General features: G+C 46.1%; 1 protein-coding gene across 1 annotated transcript; it reads right to left on the reverse strand.

Moving 5' to 3' along the window:
* Positions 1-2,205: 2,205 nt before the first annotated feature.
* On the reverse strand, positions 2,206-10,328 carry dact1 (dishevelled-binding antagonist of beta-catenin 1). The gene is made up of 4 exons (XM_062469412.1): positions 9,579-10,328; positions 7,204-7,333; positions 6,115-6,270; positions 2,206-5,161 (listed from the first exon to the last, which is right to left on the reverse strand). Exons 1-4 carry the CDS (start codon positions 9,921-9,923, stop codon positions 2,997-2,999), a joined length of 2,796 nt encoding a protein of 931 aa, XP_062325396.1. The 5' UTR covers positions 9,924-10,328; the 3' UTR covers positions 2,206-2,996.
* Positions 10,329-17,052: the final 6,724 nt, after the last annotated feature.

Genomic DNA, 17,052 nt, shown 5'->3' on the forward strand with positions numbered 1-17,052 from the left:
AGGGATGGGCTCTCTGTCTACACCATATGGTCCCAGCAGTCAGCGTACCCAACATGCCTCAGTGCCTTGGGCCATCTGATAACCATCTCTCTCCCGTATTCCCCTTCAAACTGTCCAATCCTTCTCTTCCTCCCTTCTTCTAAATCGCTCTCCTCTTTCTTTCACAATTCCCTGCCTCTTTCACTCGAATTTTGTCCTCCCTCTCTTCTTCTCTCCGTCCATCTTAATTTCTTTCTACCTCCTTTCATCCCTCCTCTGGTCTCGATCCATGTGGATCCACGTCAGGACTGACTTGCACAGCGTCTGTGTGTGACTGTGTGTCATGTAGGGTTGCCCACCAGTGGTCTAGGTATTGAATTTACCAATGTGGCCCTCGAGTGACATGAGAGAGGCCCTGTTTAAAGAGCAGAGTTCTGTTGCATTTGTGTGTGCGTGTGTGTGTGCGTGCCTGTGTGGGTCATCAAACTCCAAACAGCAACACTAAACAAACTGCTCAAGTAGATGACAAAGACTTCTGTCTCTCTCTGTACTCACTCGCATACACACAGGAACGTTGACCTTGAGTTAAGGCCAATATTTCCTAATTTCTCCAAACTTTACCATATCTGAATGGATCAGAGCATTAGTCCTAAAAGTAACACTGACAATTATCTCTGTCCAGCTGATTCAGCTGCATGATATCAGTTTTCCTTGCAACATTAAGTCAGTCGATATGACTGTGGGGAGCCACAGAAATGCTAACTGCTCTGGCTGACATTCCTGTGGAGGTGAGTGAACTTTTAGTGAACTGGCTAGAAGGAACATGCTGGTTTGTAGGGCGCCTAATGACTCAAGTGCTTTCTCATTTCATGAAAACAAAGCTCTCTATAAACACTGTTTATGAGGAGAGTTTCTGGAAAATTTGGGGAGTTTGTAATATGTGATAGGTGCAAGGTCTGGATTTTGGGGCATGGTTAGACCATTATTCAACAGTAACACGTATGAACAGAAACTTTTCCAAAACCTTTCAGGCTATAATTTAAGTTATAGTTCACATGTAAAGTACTTTTTGTTGTTGTAATTTACTGCTTGGGAGATTACTTAAAATACCAAAAGAATATGGGACAGTAATCTTAACCTTTACAAAGCCTCTAACAACATGTTGTTCTTTTAATAACACATGATGTTTACGCAACTTCTGAGTGGACATTTCTAAACAAGGTCAAATGCTCACATTTTACTGGAAACAAAACAACAGTTTGCCCCCATCTGGAATGACCTTTTTGTGGTAAATTAAGAATATCACAGTAATGCTTTGATGAAAGGTCTGAGGTATGAAGTATATTAGCATGTTCCTGGCATGTCACTGAAGCTAACCCAGAAAGGCTTTCTGAGGTGCCAGGTGGAACAGATGGAGACCATAAAAACACACGTTTCCTTCGGATTACAAGAACATCCTGTTGGTGTAACGGTAGATGTTTGGTTAGAGGGAGAGGTTCAGTCCTCCAGAGATGAGGGTGTAGCCACATTTATTCACACCCACGTTAGAGAATCAATACTAACAGTAAATCCCAGGGATTGAGTTCATTCAGCACTTTCAGAACCACCTTTTCCCCAAAAGCACAAGTTAATGTCTGACTCCATACACTTGAAACTGGAACGTGCGACATGGGAACTGCATGTTACCTAGCTTCAGGACACGTCACTGAACTGAAGGTCAGGCTCACACACATCATGTACCATCTAGATTGCCATTTCTGCTTATGCCTCATCCTCGGCTCATGAATTAACCATGTTGTGGTGCTGTGTTAATTTCCTCCGGCTGGGAAAGACTTCTTTCAGCGGATGTTGACTGCAGTGAGGAGTGTGTGCGTGGTGTGCGTGGTTCGTGCGTGAGGGTGTGAGTGAGGATGTGTGAGGAGTCTTGGTGAAGTGTTACTAACTGGGGCGTCATGCACACACTACGAAGTGATCACAAAGCTTCTCGTTTGAGTGAGAGAAGCAACGAATCATCTGGACACACACAATCAGCATACCAGACTAACTTGTTTATAAAGACAACTAAAAGAGACCAGATAATGATTATAAAGCAGACTGTTTATAAAGACAACTAAAAGAGACCAGATAATGATTATAAAGCAGACTGTTTATAAAGACAACTAAAAGAGACCAGATAATGATTTTAAAGCAGACTGTTTATAAAGACAACTAAAAGAGACCAGATAATGATTTTAAAGCAGACATTTAATAAAGCATAAAAAGGGTTAAGCACCATTATGAACATAGAGACATTATACAGTATATACAACCATAGAACATGTACAGTTAAAGTTGATAGTGACAACAGAAGTTGGTTCATTCATATTATGGTCTGTTTTTGATTTCAAATATCACAGTGCCATGTTATCATCAGCAGTGAAGTTTTCCATAACATCTCTGTTCACCCTGTGGACTAAGACTAACTACAATCTCATACAGAAGTCAAACTTTGCTTCAGTCGTCAGTTGAATAGTACCACACATAGATATCCAAGAGGTACCAAACAAATATATTACGTTTTAAATATCTTTAATCCAAAAACAACCAAATTAAAGCAGGTACCTTTCCAAAGCATTTAAATGTTGAATGTGTTTAGGTGGGTGCTCAACAGCTAGGGTTTAAGTCCATGGTAATAAATACAAAAGAAGGCTACATAAACCAACAGTGTGGCAGACCAGGGCTCCTTCCTGACCTCCATCTGAGGGAAAGTGCAGGGAGAGAAAGGATCGCCGATTTCCCTCAAATTCGGGCGCCAAAGAAACGGCAATCCACCCTTCCCAAGTTTAAAGTTCATCTAAGTCGGTCAGCCATCTTTGCGGAGACCCTGATAGTGTTGAATGAAAAGAAGTTTACTCTCTTTTTCTAATAAACACAACCCTTAACTCAGCCTAGGCACTTGTTGAGCAAACAGGACAGCCAATTTGATTGGTTAAGCAAAAAGTCTGAATGGTGGTCATCAGTTTGAAACCCTGACCTCCTTAAACGGTGGTCATGAGTTTCAGACTCCCAGACCTAAACCTCAGGATCTTCTTCTTCAGGTTGTGGGAGGCCTTGATCTTGACGAAGGCCTTGGCCTGGGCGGGGGTCATGTCATGGGGTCCCGACCCGGCCGCTGCCTGGCCGAACTGGGGCCAGTTGAGCGCTCCTCCGCTCTCCTCTGAATCGCTGGAGCTGCTGCTCTCCCCCGCCAGCTCCACCTCGCTCACGCTGGACTCGCTGTCTCCGAAGCAGTTGGTGGTGTAGTTGGAACGCTCGTCCTCGCTGGTGTCCATGACGGTGGAATGGAAGAGCGAGGCACACTCGGCGGAGTACTCAGAGTCGCTGCCCACATAGGCATAGGGGCTTGTGAACTGGAGGTTAGAGGGGAGGTACATGGTGGTGGTGGCAGTGGACACATGGCCAATCAGATCCCTCCTCTGCCTGCGTTGCGCCCGCCTCAAGGCCTCCTCGTAGGGAGCCTCTGTGATGGCTCTCAGGCGACGGTAGTCACTACGCTTGTACTTGGGCTTGGCAACCACTGCCTCACGGTGACCGTGGTGATGGTGTCCATGGTGACCGTGGTGCCTGGATACAGCCGCGTGTGACCGGCCTGTGGAGACCACAGTGCTCACGTGCTTCTCCAGAACTCGGCCTTCTGGGATTGAGGCGGGGATGCGCTTGGCTCGGGACGATGCCCCTCGCTTGGAGATTTTGTGGACGTGGGAGGATACATCCTCTGGGAGGCGGGACTTCCTGTTCCCAGACCGAGGCTGCTGCTTCTCCTTGGTTGTTAAGGTTTCCGGCTCACCCTGCCCTGCAGATATCATCACCCGAGGTTTCAGAGCGGCGTTCTTCACCTTGACGACCTTGATGTTCTTCCCACCTCCCTTGCGGAGCTTGATGGCTTGTCGCTGGGCGGGAATGTACTGGGCGCTGACCATGTGACTTCCCTCATCCTGGCTCTGGGAGGAGGAGCCTAAGCTGACCAGCTCCAGAGATGGCCTATCGTCTTTCCCACTCTGTCCAGGGGGGAGGGGCTTGGGGCTGTTCTTGGGCGTGGCTGTCTGGGCGGTCCTGGTCAGAGTGTTCTCCACTGATCCAGGGTGGTACTGTAGTTTGCCTTCCTTAGGAGAGGAGTTAGCCTTGGGACTGCCCAGGTCCGGGTAATCCTTAGGCGGGAGAGGAGGGGCTAACATCGTCGCTGACGAAGGTCCTTTGTTAGCAGAAAAGGAGTTCTTCTTCTTCAGCAGGATGTTGGTGTTAGGGACAGTGTGAATTTCACTGTTGGGGACTGTGTATCCAGTCTGAGGCTGGTTGCTAGGGACTGTGTATCCAGTCTGAGGCTGGTTGCTAGGGACTGTGTATCCAGTCTGAGGCTGGTTGCTAGGGACTGTGTATCCGTTCTGAGTGTGTGACTGAGACAGGGCACTCTCCTGCTGGACAGTCAGCCCCACGCCCTCTCCCGACCACTGTCTCTGAGGGGAGGCCGAGGGGGGGTCTGTGGTCCCCGCTGTCCCCGTCTGCAAACACGGCGGCCAGCTGTGCTTCACCTCAGAAGTCCTCAGAGTCCCGTTCCCGAGCACCTGCCCCTGTAACTGCCCTGCGCTGGCCTGGCCCGCACCGCCCTGCCTCACACACAGGCTGGCCTGCCGGAGAATGCTCTTGGAGGGGTCAGTGCTGATGCTGGTCCTGGGCCTGGAGGTGCGGAGGGGCAGGGCTCTCCTCTGCAGCAGGCTGTAGATGTAGCTGTCCAGACGCCTGTGGGACGGCGTGTGCTGGGAGGCAGGCCAGGAGGTGCTCTGAGGTACCAGAACATTCTCCCTATCTGCCTTCTGGGCATCTACGGAGGTCTCACTCTCTACTCCTCCACCTCCACCTCCTACTCCTCCTCCTCCCCCTCCCCTCCCCTGCCCACCATCTTCTCTCCCAGGGGGTGCTAGAGAGCTGATAAACATGGGGCTCTGGACTGCCACGGCGTGGAGCGGGCTCGGGTAGCGGTAGATGTCGCTGCCGTTCCTCGCCACCAGGTCACAGTGGTACTTGGATGGTCCGTCCGAGCTACCATCTAGGGAGGGGGGGTAGGGGGCGGAGAGGGAGCGCCGGACTGTTCCGGAAGACTGCTCGTCACAGGGACCTTCGCACTCTGCACAGCTGCCCAGCTCATCTGTAGAGGAAAGGAGAGAAGTCAGTTACAGAGAGAGTTTGAGAACAAAATCTATGTAGATTTGCAAGGTTGAAGCGACAGGGTAAGTGGCTATGACTCTCCTTCGGACAGAAGGATCCAGCACTAGCAATGTAGCAGTTGCCAGCAGCAGGATTGACAGGCTGTGATGGCATCCTGCCTTCATGCAGACTGAGGGTATATGTGTTTGTGTTTAAGGAGGGGGGGTGGTAATTGCTTTAGACGTGTTAATGGCCCTTTTGTTTGACTCCTATCATAGGTGTGGCTTCTAGAACCATCTGCCTGGCTGGGACAACTCCTCAGCTGACCTTTCAGCTTCATACTGGTCCTCCCTGTCTTTAGCTCTCTCTCTCCATACATGTACACAATACCAGGCCCATTGTCTCTGCCCCTGTATCTTTTTCTGTGAGTCTTCTGTCTTTTTTTGTCTTGCTCGCTCCCTCCATCTCTCACTCTCTTTCTCTCTCTCTCTCCTCCAAAACTCAATGACACTGTTGTGTAAATATATCCTGAAACCTGCAAAAACAATACCAGCAGGGAGACTGGGAGGTGAGCTGAACCACAGCCAACATGAAAGGCTGCTTCTCCAGGAGAAGGGAGAGAGTGGGGGTCTGGGGGGCAGGCAGGGGGCTTCCAGGAGAAGGGAAGAGAGTGGTGTTTACAAAGTAAACAGAACAAAAGGATCAAGACTTCTGGCCAGAATGGCCACATGTGACATCAAACACCACAGTGATGTTCTGACCTTGACACAAGGCAGGAGAAGAAAGAAGCAAGTAGGGAAATGAGGGAGGGAAAGGAGAATATCTAGCGGATCAAATTAAGGTAAATAAAGAGAAATGCTGGGGGATGACAGCAGAGAGGGATAAAAGAGGAATAAGGGGCGAGGAATGGGAGGTGAGAGGTGCTGTGAGGGAGGAGGGGGGGCATTCTCTCACCTGCGGAGCGTAGCCTGCCGTCGGAGGAGCAGAGGGAGGTGTCGAGAGGACTGCAGAGGCAGGTGCTGGAGCGACAGCTGGATAAACACTCACTGAAGACCGAGTTTGAAGAGTTGGAGAGAGAGCCAGAAGCACCGTCGCTCAGCTCGTAAAAACCTAGAGAGAGAGAAAGAAGGAGAGAGAGAGAGACGGCAGGAGAGGCAGGGCGAGCGGGGGAAGAAAGAGTGAGCACATAGTGGGAGAAGGAGAGGGTTAAGAGAGCAGAGAGAGAGACATTTTAACACATTGATTTTACACCCCACAGAGAAGAGATACAGAGAGCTGTCATCCAAAGTATTTATTACCCAACAGCCTGAGCTATTAAAAGGATGAAGGCAGAAATCTCAAGCACTCAAGAAACACGCAGGTTTAGAGTAGATGTGGGCTTTTGGAGGAAGGTTTGGTTTTCTTGCTATTTGGAGCGAGTTTAAAGTTAGAAGCACTATTCTGTAACAGGCTAGCTTACCAAACAAGCTTGGGAACAGACAGGAATACTAATTCCCTGACGACAGACGGAAAACATTTTGGCCAGGACTTAACGTCTGAAACTTGATCAATGTAGGAAAAATCCACTTCAACACCGGCCTCTACTATTATAGATATCCTCATTCCTAGACAGTGTCTTGATATGGTCTGGATATGGTCTGACATGGTCTTGCAATTGAAAAATGTTTAACTGTCAGATGGACTTATAGGAAGGCTGTACAATAACATTCTTTCTTGTTTGCTTCTACTGATAGAGTGATTTAGTCCATGTCCTTGGTTCTAATCTGAGTATAGGACTCTCAATATAGCATTCTGTCTGTGGTGAGGCTGACAGAATTACACTGGCCAACATGACCTCCCTCATTAGGAATGTGCGTGTACAATTCACTTGAGGATAAGGCGGCACACCAGACACCAGACACCCAGAATGTGAGCTTTACCATATCAGTAGCAGCCGAACACAATGGACAGGCTTTATTTCTACACCACAAGAGACTGGAAACATAAGAGACAAATCGACCAATGCAATTGGTCGCGGATGGTTGTCAGGACGTCCTTACTGACCTGAGCTTGGCCGGCTGTCTGTTTCCCCCGGGTCATGTGACACCTCGGTGTCCAGTCGGAGGTCGCTGATCTGCCTGTCCAGCTCCTGCAGCTGAGTGATCAGGCCGGCGTCACGTCTCCTTAGGCAGTTCTGTAGAGAAACACAGGAAATGGTCATTCCTCAACATCCTGTTTCACATAGTCAGCCTATAAGAGTATCAGAATCAGAATGGGTTTTTATTCGGCATGAAAGTTTGCACAGACAAGGAATTTACTTTGGCCAGAAGGTACCGACCGAGGCAGCCGTTATCGGCGCCCTCGCGCGTCCTCACTCCTTTCTGCGAGGGTCCACATTTTAGATTAGGTCTCCAAATACTCCTTCATCCCGTGAGAAGAACTAACAGCATGACTAGCATGATTGGCTGAATCATCCACACACCTTCCTGAATTTATAGAGTGTCTTCAAACCTTCAGGCAGACTGTGTTGGTGCATATCAGAGGTCATTAACTGCTTTAGTCCCGGGCTAGATTAGACTCATGTCTGGCAGCAGTGCTGACAGCCCCTGCTCAGAACAGCCATGTGGGCTATGCTAGCTATGCTGTCTATGTGGAACAGGCCACTCATGACCACAGGCAGACCATGAGGTATGCTGCATGCCACTCTGCAGTGTGGAGGACACCACACCAGTGCAGAAGCAGCCCCTGAGGGTGGGGGCAAGGTTGGCAACGACAGACACCATCCAGCTAATGACCTGCTCTCTGATGGATGGCCCGGCTCGTTCTAACAACTGTTCCATCCAACATGTACCCTGTACCCTCCCCGTAGATACTGCACAAGATCTGACGGGGCTGGAGGAACAAAGTGGAATTCAAACCGCTGACCTCTTAAATGAACCCTGATGTCTACCATTAAACTATGAATTGGTGGATATTCAGGTTTTCAGGCAATAAGCAAGGTACTAATCATACTAATACAAAGTAACAGAAGTCTAACATAGAAGTGACAAACATGAACCCCCATATTGTCCTTCTCTCTCCTTCTCTCTCTTTCAGCATATTGTATTTGGTCACCCTCTGAGACTGCGGAAGGAGTTCTAAGTGTATTTCTAACACCCTCTCCCCTCATCTTAAGGAGTAGATAGGGGTCCAGAGGCTGGTTTGGAATGCGTCCTAGGCTGCCATTTGCTGCTGAGTTCCAATAATGCAGCCCAGACTCCAGTCAGTCAGGGTAGGCTATATGTAGCAAAGCAGGACTTCCTCTGTAGGGGGAATGGCAGGCAGTAAAGCCAAGCCTCTGACAGGAGTCAGCAATGATTAATGAGTTTCAGCCTAAGAGCAGAATAGGGCTTTGGAGACCACTTCTCACACTAACAAACCACCATTTGCAGCAAAAGACTGAGAGGCGTGGAGTTTCAGTGATTGTTTTTCAATGCAGAAAAGCAACTTCACTCCCTGACTGTCTGAATCAACAGGATGGGACGTGACTGTTGTGCAAACAGACTATTTTCAAATATGTTGTTTGGATAATTGTTTATGACCCACCTTGAATAGCCTAAGATAACAGGCATGTATATGGCCTACATCATCGTGGAACAGATGTAACTTTTTCCACAAACACATTTTTTCCTGATTCAATTAACATTGGATAAAAAAAGGCTCAAATTGGAAACGGGTGTTTTTGACCGGCTTAAACGGCTGCATGAGGCGACCTGGGCTATAACTCCTCGGCATCCTTTACCACCAGCGGGAGGTGGGAGATCTGCTTGTAAAAGTTAATTTCGGTCGCCCCGTCTATTGTAACTCATCGGCAAATCTCATTGAGGCGACTGGACCCCCTCGCAGACCGCATTAGTGCACCAGGAATCTCCTGCGACCTTCAGGAAGCTCGATTTAAATAACACTCATTCCCATTCTTATAAGGCCATCCTGCTATTACCAGCGTTTCTCAGGGGAAACAACAGCACTGGTCTAAGTAGGCTTCCTCACGACTGATAATTAAGCAAGGCATAAATAGTATGAAAAAGTATTCGCAGTTGTTCACAGTGTACATGACTAACACCATGGTCCATTTAGACAAATATTCCCTATGAAAAATAAAAGGGTATTTTAATTGACATGGAAAAGGCGTTAGAAAACCTTTCAGAACACGGAGCCTAGTCTCGCAATTGTCATGACTGCTGAATCCACCTTTACCATCTCCTCTATGCGAGCATAGCAAACGTGGCCAACTTTATTATGATGTTCAGTTTTTCCATGGACTGCAAGATGCCAGCGCGCCTCACTAAGTAGACCCTTGGGTGCAGGTCCAATAGGAATTGCACAGCTGAACGCTTACGCGGCTATTACAAAAATAATAAATGACTGAATAATTGTGCAGAGAAAAATTGTGTACGTACCAGTTGTTTTCGCAGCAATAAAATATTTTCCTCGAGAAGTTTCTCCTCAGAGTTCAAGTAATTCTCCTCGCGCGTAACACAGGCTTTATCTCCAATTGGAATCGCGTCCTCAGGGTGATTGAGCACATTTCTGACCAGTAATTCCTGCCTCTGTCTCAAGTATTCCAGCTCCCCCAGACCCGCAAACGTTGCTTCAAGTCTTTCCCGAATACGCAGACGATCCATTTCACCTTCCACCCGTTCTCGGGAACGAGCATCACATTCCCTCCTGATATCCCGCATCTGTGAGCAGTCATTGGAAGGCAGCATCTCCGAGGCTGCGCCCGTTTGCTTCATTGTATCCATCCACAAGCGACCTCCAAAGATTTACAACATCACACTGTCAACTGTGGGACACATGTGGTCACTTTCTAAAGACACAAGAAACCCATACTGTTTCAAGGATTTTGAAAATAAAATGTCACATAATTTGTATATGTAGCCTATCTTTTCAGTCCAGTGTTGTCCATAACTTTTTACGATGTGTCAATCCCAAGGACCTGCATAAAATCAGGGCAAAATGCACGCGCAAAACGTCCGTTCGTTTATCAAAGATTTGCCAATATCTTTACATTAAGACGATAAATCTGAGTTTTTCAACAAAAAAAAGTACAAAAAAACGAATTATAAATGCTTAGTTGAGTGAACTACAGAAGTATAAACGTAGAAGACCACCACTAACAAGCCGCTCTGTACGCACTGACTGAATTGTGAGTTCAATTCAGCGATGTAGCGGACAACGGACGTCTACATCTTACTGTGCTGTCCTAGTGCCCGCCGGCTCCCATCTAAGACACTGATAGTCCCTGTGAATAGGCTACTCAAAGAATGCACGACATAATTTCCACTTGGATAATTTGTTGTACAACTGATTTTAAATGAGTTAGGAACTTTGTAAACAATTCATTTGCAATAAAAATATGTTTCATTTGCAAATGTAAAAAAAAGAAGAAAAAAGGTGTGCCAATGGGTATGACCATGCACTGGGCCATGTTAAACTGTAACCTTAAGATGAGAGCGCCCTCTATTGTGAAATCCCCGCAAAGAAGAATGGATCAAACATAGAATCGCACAGTAACTAATGAGAGTTTGGTAATTCAGTTGGGCTTTAAAGAATACAAAGAGAGAGAGAGGTATAGACAGATAGAAATAGAGAGATAGAGGAATGCTTTATGACGTTAAATATTTTCACCAGCCAACCATTTTAGTGTTTGAATATATATTTTTTTACTGACAACTAGACAGTTTTATAGCCCCAAAAGAGGAAGCACATCTCTCTAAATTGAAGGGATGATATGCATCGCTGATGGGTGCTGGTCAGTCACCCTGCAGTCATTTTCACGCTAATTAGGTACACAGTACTGTAGCTGTGCATCACTCAGTTCTGATTTAATAATTGACAGCTACATCTCTATGTTGATACTCTTTCAAAGCAACAACCAAGGTGAAACTTGAATGGAAAATGTATGAAATGGAATATATATAACAACCTCCCAAAGGCAACTGTTCTATCCCATCCCTTTCAGGGCAACACCAAGTTCTAATTAGTCAGACTAAATTAGCGAGGGATTTAGGATTTTTTGTGTGGCTTTATAGACATACAGCTCTATAAGAACCAGCTGTGGAGAACATCACCACTAACCCCTGACCCCTGACCCTGCAGGGTGACCTGTCAGCCATCACTCTAGCAGTGATGCACACCAGGAGGGCCAATGTGAACACTTAGTTCCCCAAATGGTATAATAGCAGTAGTTATAAGAAATATTAACTAACAAGGTCGAAATATAATCCAAACTAAATTTGGATGGACCTCCATCCAAACCCTTACTTGCAGAATCCCATCAACAACCACAGACTGGAGGATCTGGCGTGAGAAATTGGAGATCAAATTTAATTGATTCAAACAATGAACCATAAGTACAGCACTGGGTGGGGCAGAAGTAGATGCTGGAGGGTGAATACTAGTGTCTTCATAACATTAGTATATGTGCAACCACTGGACCACACCAAAAGCAATCCTTTACCAAGACAGTAGGATTACACAAAGAGAGAGAGAGACAGAGAGAGAGAAGGAGAGAGAGAGAGAGAATGGAGGAGAGAGAGAGAGAAAGAGAGAGAGAGAGAGAGAGAGAGAGAGAGAGAGAGAGAGAGAGAGAGAGAGAGAGAGAGAAGGAGAATGAGAGAGATTGTATAAATTCAATAATTTATAATCCTTAAACTTCCTTTTAAGACAGACGTATTTTGCTCCAGAGGGATAATAGTGATTTGCCTTGACAGAGACAGCAGTGTCTATGGTGCTAAAGCCAGATGGCTCTGGTAGAATGTACTCCTGTTGGCACAGATCAACACACTGAGAGGATAGGCGAGAAAGAATGGCCTGGAAGAGGAACGTCATCATCATTATTATGACACTTTCAAAATGCCCCCTTTCATAACATCTTTTTTTCTGACACTCTGCCTGCCTGACACAAATTACACCTCTCTTTCCTCTTTCTTTTTCTTTCTCTCTCTATCACACACACACACAAAGTCAGAGTTTCTCCCCTTTAATCCTGTCTACTGACTAATAACCTCATGAATTTTGTAAGGGCCATTTAACAAGAAAAGGCCATTATGTAGCGTTGCCTGGTGTGGATTCAGAGCATAAATTAATACAAGTGCATCAAAGCAGGGGGTAAACTCTGATGCCGAAGCACAAATTGAGCAAGCATACATTGTTTTGTTCACAAGAAGCTTATGGCTCTCATATTATTTTCCATCTCTTACACACATTCACTCTGGAGCTTAGCTTATCAATAAGAGCTGGTCAGGAAATATTTTACCATATACATCCCCTTGTATTTTTGTATACATGATGTTGTGGTAGTTTATTTTCACCAAGATTACATTTGTAGGCTTCTGGATTGATGGTGATGATTCAAGGTGAAGATCTATTGATATTGTCTACTATTTCACGACTGGGCAATGTACAATGACATCATTCTAGGTCATTGAATTGAATGGAAGTGTGTGTAGTGTTTTATTAATTATCATCTCTCCTGTTTTTATGCTCAGGATATGCCAAGACCACGGCTAGGTTATTGAGCTGTGTGTATACGTGTGTTGTGTGTGTATGGGTGGCTGCAGTATTCATGTCTTTCTACACTGTCCCCATTTCTTTAATGAAGAAAAAGACTGTAACGATCCTGAAATGACCACAGGCACACATGTTTTTTTCCTTTCATTCTACCGATGACACAAAGCGACCCTAAACTGCAACATTTGTCAAACTAGGCACTATTTTACTATTCATAAACATTTCATAATCATATAAATATTTCATGCCCCTTCTACACAGAAATTGAACAGGATTTTGATGTCCTTTATCTCTTCTCATCTTGTTCCAGAACTGAAACCCAGAATGGAATTCCTCTTCCGGGGCCTGGGCTCCCTGGACCTCTGTCCATTACCTCCATATCCGGTGGAATGGAAAGATGGAAAACAGCATTTTTTTTATTTGGAGGTGAGGGAGTTTTAAAGAGGCTTTACTAAAGTAAGACGTGTTAGAATCCTACATTTCACATGACCTCAGATCATGGACTAAATCCCCATTTTCGTTTGAACACAATGTCCCCGTTAAAACACCTAGATCTGGGAGCTAAGCTGCTTGGTAGTTATTGCTATGATTAAGATTTGTTCACCAAGACTGCGTCATGGTTACATCATAAACCAATAATTTTCACAACTGTAGTGCTACCTGCAATATGAATCATTACTGCTGTGAACCCGATCAAACAAACAGTTTGGGTTAGGAACAACCGCCAAACCATTGGATCCCACTGTTCTGTTCCATACTCAGCTGACTTCAACTGGACATCTCTCTGCTGCCCTCACTGTGCTCCTTTAAGACCATTGATGGTTAGGTAATGACTGTGTGTGTGTGTGTGTGTGTGTGTGTACAATAACAGCTACCAGTCTCTGTGGCCACAGCTTAACAGGCCCTTCAGAAAACATTCAGCATGAGAGATGGCGCTTGGGGAGCGGCACACACACACACACACACACACACACATACATACATACATACACACACTCATACACGTGCACACACCTATAGTGCAGTAAGTCTGGGAATAAACTGTAGAGGAAGGTATGTTTTTAAACAAGAAAACTGTTTGTTCAAGACAGCTTGTCCTCCACAGCCTCTCTGAACCCCCTTTGAGCTAAACGTTGCTAATTAGCTCAGCATCCAGCTGGTCTTCACTAATAACAAATGAAGCGTGTCCAGAAACAGGATGTGTAGCCTGCTTTATTCTCTGTACAAGAGTCCTGGATTGATGGTTCATTGTCATATGGGGTTCAGATGGCTGAGCGGTTAGCGAGTCGGGCTATTAATCAGAAGGTTGTTGGTTCGATTCCCGGCTGTGCCAAAATGACGTTGTGTCCTTGGGCAAGGCACTTCACCCTACTTGCCTCGGGGAGAATGTCCCTGTACTTACTGTAAGTCGCTCTGGATAAGAGCGTCTGCTAAATGACTAAATGTAAATGTCATATCCTGAATTTCTTCCAAATGTTTCCCTCCTGCAGTCGGCTCCTGTAGACTGTGAGGAGGTAGAAGAGGTTTCTCACCGAATAGACGGTACTAAATACAGTAGTCTTTCAATATATGCTTACAGTGGTAAGCATATATGAGATGATGATGATAATGATACCCAGTTACAGTGCAGCTAAGGTGACTCTACTGTTTAGACCTGGTGCTCTGTGTGTGAGTGTGTGATTCTGCCCACCTGAGCCTCTACGTGGCCCCTATGAAATCAGGACATACTGTATGAGCACAGTCCTGCGGTCCTAGAAACTGTCTGTAGTACACAGTTGTTTTGTATTGATAGTTCTATGCCCTGACTGTTTCTTTATCCTCATGATGCCCTATCATAGTAATGCATTTTTTTTATTAAATCAACTTCCTTAAGGCAACTAAATCAGATCCAAAGAGAGAGTAAGAGGGAGGGGGAGAGAAGGGGGAGAGAAGGATGGAGGGGAGAGAGAAGGATGGAGGGGGGGGTTGAAAGGAAGACAGAGCAGAAAAAGATCAGCCACTCAGAGCAGTGGGTTTTAATTGCAAATGAATCTCTGGGAAGGCAAGCTCAGACAGGGAGGTGTGTGTGTGTGTTTAATGGGTGTGAGGAGAGAGAGAGAGGGATTGATGGAGGGAGGCTGATGATGAGGCGTTGCCATGGCGATTCCGTGGGCATATCCTTCTTGTTGTGGGGGCCCCGGGGGGAGGGGGAGGGGGGGGGGGGCTTGGGCAGTCAAAGGATTAGAAAAAAACACTCTCACCTTATACAAAACAGGAAATGGTTTGCAGTCTTAAAGTATTGATAGAGCTCTCTAGAAATAGAGCCAAAAACGTTCCATTGTTCTGAGTGTTCTCTAAGACCTTCCAGGTAACTATAGAGTTGGTTACAGAGCACCAAAAGTAGAACGTTAGGGCTATTTTAGACACCTCAGATACAACCCCAGGTTATTCAGCAGAGAGTGGGCTAGTGAGAAGAACCGGAGAGAATAAGAGGTCTATGTTGCTAGACAGACCTCCCTGCTCAATCCACAACAGAAGAGTTTGCTATTAGCTCAGTCTTTGGTACTCTGACAGACAGATTGATTTAGAGAACCTTCAATGAAACATTATTTGTATTTTTTTTACACACACCTGTAATAGAAGATTTTACAGAATACTGTCAAAGTACTTCTACACCCCAGATATAATAGGGACTTTTCATGAGTGTGCCCACCTGCTTAGTGGTGGGCATACTCGTGGAGTGTGTGAATGTGTGGATCTATGTGTGGGTGTGTTTGTGTGTGTGGACTGAGTTTTAAATGTATGAAAAGCAGACATGTTAGACTGATCGGCTCCCGACTCCCTCCTCTAACTGTCTCCCAGTAGCCTCCTGGAGCCAGGAAGGTGGTTCACACACACCTCACTGTAAAGGATGGGAATATTGATCCGGAAACCCCCCACACACACACTGAGCATATTTTACACTAAAAGACAATTCTCCTATGAAAAGGTGATGGTAAAATCAATGACTGTGTTCAATATCCCCCCTGTTCATTTCTCCATTTATATTTTATGGACATCATCCATGAAAGTTTGAAAGCCCTTCCAGTCTTCGAAGGCTGTGGTAGGATTAGTGTTAGTGCTGGGACTGAAGCCGCAGGCAGAGCCTCAGGAAACTGATTTAACATTGCAGTGAAAGTCGCAGGTTATTGTTCCTATTTGCTTGATTAAGTCTGAATTAAAAGTCTAGGGTTAAGGTTGGGCTAGGATTAGGGTTGGGGCTGAGGTTGGGGCAAGGGTTGGGGCTGTTGCTGAAGCTAAGGCTAGGGTTGGGGATGAGGCTGAGGCTATAGGGCTATGGTTGGGGATGAGGCTAGAGGCTGAGGCTAGGGTTGGGGATGAGGCTGAGGCTAGGGTTAGGGTAAAGTGTTGTTTCAGGCTGGTGTATTATTCATACTGGGTCTCTGGCCTCTGTTGTTGCCTCCCCCTCCTCACGTGAAACCCCAGATCCACACAGCATCTGAATAAGTCATACTGCTTATACAGAGCAATGCAGAAACCATTGGACGTCTTCACTGACACACACACACACTGACACACACACACACACACACACACACACACAAACATACACAGGTAGTTGACTCTATACTATAATAACTGGTCTATAGCTGTGCTCTGCAGATTTAATGACAGCAGTAGTTATCCCATGATTTAACTTTCCAAATTACAAAGCCCAGATGTTATTATGAAACCAGGAAAATGTCTGTGGAAAACTAACAAACGTTCTCTGGTTGTTCACCTTTTAATTTCAGAGGTGCCCTGTACACACACACACACACACACACACACACACACACACACACACACACACAGGACACCTCTAGCGCTCATAGCTGAACTGCTCAAATAAAAGAGTCTTTGTGAGGGTGGAGAGACCAACTGCACAGCAGTTCCAATGCAGCTGCAGAAAACAGCTGCCTGGAGTGTATGTGTGTTAGTGTGTGTGTTAGTGTGTGTGTTAGTGTGTGTGGTATGTCTGTGTGCGTAGGCGGCGGATGGGAGGATGACACAAGAGGGTTTTCTCACTTCCTACCCTCTCAGCAAGCCTTCCGCCTGTCTTTTCTTTTCTCTTCCCGCATATAAGAATCCTGTCTTCCGAGTGGGGTCAGCGATTGTGTGGCCCCTTTCAAATGCGTGTGGAGACAATCGTTGTCTCTGTGGCCCTAGTGAGGTCACCAGGAAGGGACATGACCAGCAGCCTGGAACGTCTGCAGGCATCTCTAGACTCCACAACACTCCTGGACCATGAAGAGGGAGCTTACGTCCTCCTCTACATTGGTTTAAACTCGTACGGTTGGTAATAGAAGGCCATACTTTCATCAATTTGACATTTTCGAC

This window comes from Osmerus eperlanus, chromosome 9 (genome assembly GCF_963692335.1).
Source record: "Osmerus eperlanus chromosome 9, fOsmEpe2.1, whole genome shotgun sequence".
In the NCBI taxonomy this organism is placed as follows: domain Eukaryota; kingdom Metazoa; phylum Chordata; class Actinopteri; order Osmeriformes; family Osmeridae; genus Osmerus; species Osmerus eperlanus.

Bases quoted from the DNA above. Each gene is read 5' to 3' on its own strand.
- dact1 (XM_062469412.1), bottom strand. From the start codon at position 9,923: ATGGATACAATGAAGCAAACGGGCGCAGCCTCGGAGATGCTGCCTTCC. The intron at 7,334-9,578 runs GTACGTACACAA...GTTTCTCTACAG, and splicing joins TATTGCTGCGAAAACAACTG to AACTGCCTAAGGAGACGTGA. The intron at 5,162-6,114 runs GTGAGAGAATGC...TTTCCTCTACAG, and splicing joins CGGCAGGCTACGCTCCGCAG to ATGAGCTGGGCAGCTGTGCA.